Source organism: Helianthus annuus, chromosome 1 (assembly GCF_002127325.2).
Source record: "Helianthus annuus cultivar XRQ/B chromosome 1, HanXRQr2.0-SUNRISE, whole genome shotgun sequence".
NCBI lineage: Eukaryota > Viridiplantae > Streptophyta > Magnoliopsida > Asterales > Asteraceae > Helianthus > Helianthus annuus.
This window is the reverse complement of record NC_035433.2, coordinates 25,670,628-25,679,820: the sequence shown is the minus strand read 5'-3', so window position 1 is coordinate 25,679,820 and position 9,193 is coordinate 25,670,628. Positions and strand designations below refer to the sequence as shown.

Below are 9,193 nucleotides of genomic sequence, written 5' to 3'. Positions count from 1 at the left end.
GATGGATTAGTCTAAAAAAATTTGATTTAAACCCTTAAAGGTTTAAATCAAGAAAGATCATCACCCTTAAATTCATGAGCTTTATATATATAAGTTTTTAAACTTGAAAGATTAAGGGTTTAAGGGACTAAACATTGTCATTTAGAACTAATAAATGTGATTTTTAAATAAAACAAGTGATTTAACATATGATTATGAAAATCACGCTTAAAAAGTCTTGAACTCCAAGACATAAAAGTCTTGGAATTTTTAAGAAGTTTAATACTTATAAGTGCTCATGAGTTAAGGGAATAAATGGTAGTAATTGGTTACTTGATGTTGAAAATTGTTAAGATTGGTAGGATGACGATTTGGAAAATTGATTGTGATTATGATTTAAACGAGTTTTTATAACGTGGGAAACGTCATAGTTTTAGGGGAAACTATGGCGAATTTTTCTAAAAATCTAATTGCGATTAAAGAGGGGATTAAAGGGTGATTAACAATGTTAAACGCGATTAGTGGTCATAAACGTCATTTTGGAAACTCTAATGAGGATATTTAAGTCTTAAAAATTTAATAAGTTTATGGACTAAAACTTACTCTTTTACAAAAATAAATGGTTAAAAGTGTAACCATATATGTATATATAATTTTTGGTAAAAATTATATATTTTTGGAAACTTGTCAAGTGCATGTAATATGTGCTATATGTGGATGTATTAGATACCTATAGGGTGACCAAAATAAATACACATACATGTTCCTACATTGTCCAAGAAATGCTATTAAATCGGACAATTAAATAAAATGGCCGAAATGGAAATACATAACACTTGATGACGACAATTTGGGTGTATCGACACCGTAAACAAGTTACTACAAAGTCGAGTCTAAAATAACATATTTTGGACGTCTAAACAAGCACATATGTAAGTGACCTATAACAAGAATCCGGAAAGTCGAAAACTATAAAAATTAACAAGTATTTTTCATAGCAAAAATGAACTTATTTAAAGTTTGCTACTTGGTAACATTTTGGTAAAAATTGCAAGATTATGTTAACGGACTCATAAAGTTAGAATTGGGCCTATCAAAGTTAGTAATGGGCTAGGCCCAAATTCCTTAATACATGGGCTAGGGCCCAATGGCAATATAACATGGGCTCGGCCCAATAACAATAAAACATGGGTTAGGCCCAATAACATAGATAACATGGGCTCGGCCCAATGACATGGGCTCGGCCCAATGACATGAGCAAAGGCTCAATGGCATGCATGCACTGCACGAGGACGTGTGAAGAACGAAGTCGATCACACATAAGTCAATACACATAGAATACATGTTAACACTTATGAATTCAATACGAATAGAATACATGTATACGCATAACAATCGAGCGAGTAAACTATCAACGCTCTAAAATACAAAGTTGTTCCAAAAATGACAAACGAGAACATAATAAAGAATTCAAGATGAACAACTTGTACAGGGTCTGAAAGACCTAGTGTCTAACGAAATTAGTACACATGTAGGTTATTGACACGTACGGACGCTCACTTCGATATCATAATACACGGAACGCAAACTTGTGAGTTCATGTCCCTCCTTTCACTGATTTCAATGTTTTGTTTTCAAAAACATCGAGGGGAAATACATGCTAAAACTATTGGTATGTTAGTTACGGAGTAGAAGATAACATGATCAATGTGCATAAGTAGGATGATGACATTAGTAACCATTAATCACATCGTGACCAAGGTGCAAAAGGTGTAGATCTATTGGGCTTGAGGCACGCCCCACTCCTAGTTGTTAACCGTGGAGTGCTTTTGTGATCCCAAATGATAACAAAGTGTTCTCGGTTTGGTTATTTACTTATGGCACATTATGTCAGGGGCTCGCTACCCACTGATAGATCCTAAACAGACTCCATGAATGAATCAGAACATACCGTGATTACAAGATAACATTTACAAGTTTTTATATGATAACAAATACTGCATGAACTCGCTCAACTTTTTGTTGACTTTTTAAAACTACATGTATTTCAGGAAACAGGTCTTGAGCCGGTGATTCACTATGGGATTCGGGAAAACAAATGACAACGATGGCCACTTTTGGAGGGTTTGTCTTTTATATCCCAACTTCGTATGGGTATATAGGGGACAAAACCTCATTATGTTTTATGTCAGAAAACTAACTTTTGTTATGTGTAAATAACTTAGAACTATGCTATGTCAAACGTTGTTGAAACTTGGAAACTATGTTGAAAACTTGTAATCTTTTGTTGAAAACTATATATCTATGGCATCGTTGTTGGTTCATGTTGTTAATACATTTGGATGCAATGATTACCTTTCTTACGTCACACACAATACGCTTCCGCTACTAGCAGGGTGTGACAGATTGGTATCAGAGCTCCGATTGTAGTGAACCAGGGAAAAACTTTTATTAAAGTTTGGTCTACAATCACCAAAGGGCTCTCACATGAAAACAAAGTCGATAACATTACAAAAGTGATTTCGAAAGTAGGACAAAATGACAAAAGGTTTTCATTGTGTCACCATAACCTGAGGATCTATCACGCGGGCTCAATCACTAGTAACGAATATGGATCAATACATGGATAGTCGATAAGGAATAGACTTGAAAACACTAAGGCTTACATGTGAAACATGAGAACAAAATATTGCATGAGATATATAGCGATTGCATGGAATGTATCATGAGTAGTAATACATTTTTTTTTTCTAACAAACATACATGCATATTGTACGGTTTATTTGCCAGGATCGATGTCTTCATCTTCTTCTTCGGACCTTTCAGAGGTGGATCCGATGCTGGTAGTGTCGGATGACGAGTATGGGCCAGACATCATCATCATATCGTCGGACGACGAGTCCGAGCATGATGTATCTTCAGACGACGACTACATGTTGGATGATTTCCAACCTTTTGCTCTTGTAGCTTTTGGGGAGGATCCCGTCCCACCTGAGGACGACGTGCTGGCCATGCCGCAGCTCCTTCATGGTATTATTATCTACGGCCACCCGGAGGGTGAGCATATGATTGTGCATCTGCCTGAGCCACTAGCTGCTGTTCCGTTTGTTGATCTCGAGGACGACGATGATGTCGACATCCCGGTGATACATGTCGAGCATCTTGACGATGATCTTGGTGACGGAGAGATTCATGACATTGTTATTCTCGAGTTGCCCTCTCCTGTTGTGTCTGTTGTTGATATTTCGTCTACAGCGTCTAGTGTTGCTCCCTCTACTCACTCCCCTGCATCATCCCCTGATACCGTACTACCCACCCAGACTGCTGTACCACCTACCCCCACTACTGACCCCATGCGCCTACCAGGATTCCCACACTCCATGTATCCCCCACCTCATTACCAGTCTGGACCATCATCATATCAGCCGATGTCTAGTACACCCCAGGACCCCTATGCTGCGGGACCATCTCAGCCCGCCGGACTTGCCTCTGACTATGCTAGACTATATGCCGAGATACCCCCACCAGGCATGGACCCATCTGACCCTTATCATCCTTCCCACTTTTCTCCGACTACCATGGTGGATAGGATGATATCCTATGACATCCAGTTTACCATACTCTTCCGTAGGGTTCGAGAGCTTGATGCCCAGTTAGCTGCGGTCCTTGCCGCTATCACACCACCACCACCTGCATCACCACAGCCACCATTACCAGTGTCACCCCCTCCATCTCCGCACTAGTAGTCTGTCGGTTGCATGTTGGTCTCATGTTAGTTTTATGTATATAGCTATCTTTTGGGGAGACCATCACTTTTGTGAAGACCAAGGCATATGAAGATCAAGACTTTTGAAGACAACTGGAAGACATGAAGATGCAATGTAGTAGAAAATCTTACTTTTGTATTATGACTTGTACTGACTAGGGATATGTACCCCTAAGTCCTTTTGATCTTCATGAACAAATGTAACAAGTTGTCGTTATGTATAAAAGTATGTTTTCTGTATTTCACATTGTGTTTCTTTTATGTTGTGGTTGATATTATGGTGATGATATTGTGGTTGATATTGTTATGACATGGTGGACTTATGGTTGATGTTATGTTGTGGCATGATGTTTTCTACATGTTGAGCTATACGACCATTGTGATGATTGGTGTGTTCATGTATGAACGTGATCGTGTGGTTATATCATGTACATTTATATACATTTCTTATTTATATAAACTCGATGTGTTTATATATATATTTGACAATATTTATTATTAAATACTTGTCTAATGGAGATTGATATTTTATCTAGAAGACAATGCCGCCTCGCCGTAGAAACACAAACGCGAACCGACTGCCGACAACACAAGAGGAATTGAACGAGCGCATTTCCCAAGCAATTGCTCAATACGAAGCTAACCGCACTGAACAAAGCGGTGGAACGGGAGGTACTACTGGAGGCAACCCTCCAACTGGTAATGCTTGGTTAATCTTTAACCTATGCGATGATTTTATCTATTCTAGTCGTGCTCTTGACACTCACTCTTGAATTTGTGCATATGGTAATTTCAGGTTGCACTTATAAGCAGTTCTTAGACTGCAAACCTCTAAATTTTGATGGTACGGGAGGTGCGGTTTCCTTCGTACGCTGGACTGAGAAGACCGACTCAGTTATTCGAATGAGCAAGTGCCCTGCGGAACAGAGGGTTACTTATGTCACCGGACTATTCATCGATGGGGCACTATCATGGTGGAACCTCCAGGTACAAACAAAAGGCGAAACCGCTGCGTACGGCCTGACTTGGGAGGAACTAAAAGAATTGATGAGGAAAAAGTATTGCTCAAGGTCAGAAATCCAGAAGCTAGAAACGGAATTCTGGAACTTAAAAATGATTGGTCCAGATATTGCGGGTTACACGCAGCGATTCCATGATTTATCTCGTGTGGTTCCATACTTAGTGGAACCCGAATTCAAGAGGATCGAGAGGTACATTTGGGGACTTGCCCCTCAAATTCTAAGTATGGTCACCACTTCTAAGCCCAAGGAGATTGGGGAAGCAATCGATTTGGCTGTAGCACTTACCGAGGAAGCACTGCGTCAAGGAAAGTTTGATGAGCCTGGGTCGAACAAAAAGGAAACTGCTGGGGAAGCTTCGGGCTCCAATAAAAGGAAGTTTTCCCATTTTAAGAAAGGTTCTCGGGGAAAGAACAATAACGATAAGGGGCAAAACTCGAAAGAAGTCAAAGAGACGAAGGCATATGTGACCACTACCACCAACAACCCCGGCAAGAAGTCTTACACTGGAACTGCACCAAAGTGTAATAAATGCCCCTTCCACCACTACGGGGAGTGTCGTGGCCCCAAGTGTAGCAAATGTGGTAGGTTTGGGCATCGCACCGAAGTGTGTCGGGGTACGAATACCAGGGACCAAGGTTGTTTCAATTGTGGTGACAAGGGACACTTCAAGAAGGATTGCCCGAAAGAGATTCAAGCTCGGGGAAGAGTATTTGTGATAGGAGCTAAGGAGGCTCGCCAGGACCCGAATGTGGTCACCGGTACGTTCCCTATCAATGATCACTTCGCATCTATCCTTTTCGATACAGGAGCAGATTATAGTTTTATTTCTAAGGAATTTAGAGATATACTTGGGGTAGAATCGAGCAAATTAAATATTCCATATTCGATTGAATTAGCTAATGGTGAATTAGTAGAAACAGGGGAAATCATAAAGAAATGTACCTTAGAGCTGGGTGAACGAAAGTTCGACATAGATCTCTTACCAGTTCCGTTAGGTAGTTTTGATGTCGTTATCGGTATGGATTGGCTATCCGATAATCGAGCCGAAGTCATATGTCATGAGAAGATCATACGCATCCCCCTGCCCGATGGAGAACATTTGCTAGTACACGGGGAGAAACAAGACACGCCGCTACGAATCATCAGTTGCATGAAAGCTCAAAAATGCTTGAGGAAAGGATGCATTGCCTTTCTTGCTCATGTCGTTGACAAGAAGGCCGAGGAGCGTAAGGTGAAAGACATCCCTGTGGTAAGGGAATATCCCGAAGTCTTCCCAGAAGACTTGCCGGGACTGCCACCACACCGACAAGTGGAATTTCATATCGATATGGTGCCAGGAGCAGCACCGGTGGCAAAAGCTCCATATAGGCTCGCGCCCTCGGAGATGCAGGAATTATCTACTCAGCTTCAGGAGTTGCTTGACAAGGGATTCATTAGACCAAGTTTCTCACCTTGGGGAGCCCCGGTGCTATTTGTCAAGAAGAAGGACGGAACCCTTCGAATGTGCATCGATTACAGAGAACTAAACAAGCTAACTATCAAAAATCGGTATCCTTTACCGAGGATTGATGACTTGTTCGATCAGTTACAGGGTTCCAGCTTCTACTCCAAGATCGACCTAAGATCCGGATACCATCAGTTGAGGGTTCAGGAGGAAAGCATTCCTAAGACAGCGTTTAGGACTCGCTATGGGCATTATGAGTTCCTTGTTATGCCTTTCGGCTTAACGAACGCTCCCGCCGTATTCATGGATTTGATGAACCGAGTATGTAAACCATATCTCGACAAGTTCGTGATCGTATTCATTGATGACATTCTAATATACTCACGAACAGAGGCGGAACACGAGCAACACTTGAGAACTATTCTGGAGTTACTTAAGAAGGAACAATTGTACGCCAAGTTCTCAAAATGCGAATTTTGGATTCGTGAAGTACAATTTCTCGGTCATGTGGTGAACGAGAACGGAATACATGTTGATCCAACTAAGATAGAAGCCATAAAGAGCTGGAACACTCCAAGGACCCCAACGGAAGTAAGACAATTTCTGGGTTTAGCGGGGTACTATCGAAGATTCATAGAGAATTTTTCTAAAATTGCTCAACCGCTAACCTCGCTCACTCAAAAGGATAGAAAGTTCGATTGGGGTGAAAAACAGGAAATGGCATTCCAAACGCTCAAAGATAAACTATGCCAAGCGCCAATCTTATCACTCCCTGACGGCACCGATGACTTCGTGGTGTACTGTGATGCATCGCGTCAAGGCTTGGGTTGCGTGTTAATGCAACGTGAAAAAGTCATCGCGTACGCGTCGCGGCAGTTAAAGGTTCATGAAAAGAACTATACCACTCACGATCTAGAGTTGGGCGCTGTGGTATTCGCTTTAAAGATTTGGCGTCACTATCTCTATGGTACTAAGTGTACCATATTCACTGATCATAGAAGTCTTCAACACATATTCAATCAAAAAGAATTAAATATGCGCCAGCGGCGATGGATGGAATTGTTGAACGACTATGACTGCGAAATTAGATACCATCCGGGGAAAGCAAACGTCGTAGAGGATGCTTTGAGCCGGAAGGAACGAGTTAGAACATTACGAGTACGGGCTTTAGAGTTGACAATCCAGACGAACTTTACAACTCGAGTGCGTGACGCACAACGGGAAGCCCTAAAACCAGGAAATATACGAGCAGAATACTTGCGAGGAGCAAGGAAACACATGGAAACAAATAAGGATGGCACCTTATATTTCGCAGGAAGGATCTGGATTCCCTATTTTGGTGGCTTACGAGACTTAGTGCTGGATGAAGCACATAAGTCCAGATATTCAATACACCCAGGATCTGATAAGATGTATCAGGACCTGAGAGAATATTATTGGTGGCCTAAACTCAAGAAAGATATTGGGATCTACGTTGGGAATTGCCTAACTTGTGCAAAGGTCAAGGCCGAATATCAAAAGCCATCTGGTTTATTACAACAACCCGTGATTCCTGTTTGGAAATGGGAGCAGATATCAATGGATTTCGTCACAGGACTTCCACGGACCTCTCGAGGTCATGACATGATATGGGTTATCGTTGATCGATTAACCAAGTCGGCTCACTTCCTACCTATCCGGGAAAAAGACAGTACCTCGAAGTTAGCCGAAATCTACCTCAACGAGATTGTGACACGTCATGGAGTGCCTACTTCGATAATCTCGGATCGTGATGGTCGCTTTGTATCAAGAATATGGAAATCATTTCAAGAATCGCTTGGATCTCGTCTGGATCTGAGCACCGCGTTTCATCCGCAAACCGATGGGCAAAGTGAGCGAACCATCCAAACGATGGAAGATATGCTTCGTGCCTGTGTGATGGATTTGGGCGGAAACTGGGATAAACATTTACCACTGATAGAGTTCTCATATAATAACAGTTATCACACAAGCATTAAAGCCGCCCCATTCGAAGCACTATACGGACGGAAGTGCCGATCACCACTGTGTTGGGCGGAAGTCGGAGACAAACAACTTATTGGCCCTGAACTAGTCCAAGAGACTACCGACAAGATAGCAAAGATACGAGACCGTATCAAAGCGGCTCGTGACAGACAAAAGAGCTACGCGGACAGAGGACGTAAACCATTATCCTTCGAGGTCGGAGACAAAGTCCTACTGAAAGTTTCACCTTGGAAAGGCGTAGCTAGATTCGGGAAACGTGGAAAACTAAACCCGAGATACATTGGGCCATTTGAGATTCTAGAGAAGATCGGTACCGTTGCGTACAAGTTGAAACTGCCAGAAGAACTCAGTAACGTACATAACACATTTCATGTGTCGAACCTCAGGAAAAGTCCGACCGTTGATACAGTTATCATTCCAGCGGATGAAATTCATGTAGACGACACGCTCCAGTTTACCGAAGAACCCGTAGAGGTTATGGACCAGAAGGTCCACAAGACAAGGAGAAGTAATATCGAACTAATCAAGGTCCGCTGGAATTCACGTCACGGACCCGAGTACACATGGGAACGTGAAGATCAGATTAAGGCAAAGTATCCCCATCTGTTTAAGAAGACCCCTGCAAAGGGTGGCTCAACTTGAATTTCGGGACGAAATTCTTTTTAACAGGGGGAGAATGTGACAACTGGCAAATAACTGGTAATTCCGTACAATCTAATCACTATTTACATTTCTAAATCTCATGCATTTAGCGTAATTTAATTATGAAACAGTGTCGTTAAGTGGATAACAGTGTTAGGACAAGAAAACAAAGCTAAAACATATGTTGGTTTTAGTCGTAAGGCGAAACCAAACAAGCAATGTCCTAAAATTGTTGGTAAAAAGTGTCGCGAGCACTATTCACGGTTACACTATTCATGCCAGCAAACCGTGAAATCAGACCGAAATACTGAAAAACGACACTCGGATAACATAACT

General features: G+C 41.7%; 1 protein-coding gene across 1 annotated transcript; it reads left to right on the top strand.

The window, feature by feature from the left end:
• The first annotated feature begins 4,287 nt into the window (after positions 1-4,287).
• Positions 4,288-8,857, top strand: LOC118488268. Its single transcript, XM_035985547.1, has 3 exons — positions 4,288-4,444; positions 4,542-6,180; positions 8,602-8,857. Exons 1-3 carry the CDS (start codon positions 4,288-4,290, stop codon positions 8,855-8,857), a joined length of 2,052 nt encoding a protein of 683 aa, XP_035841440.1.
• Positions 8,858-9,193: the final 336 nt, after the last annotated feature.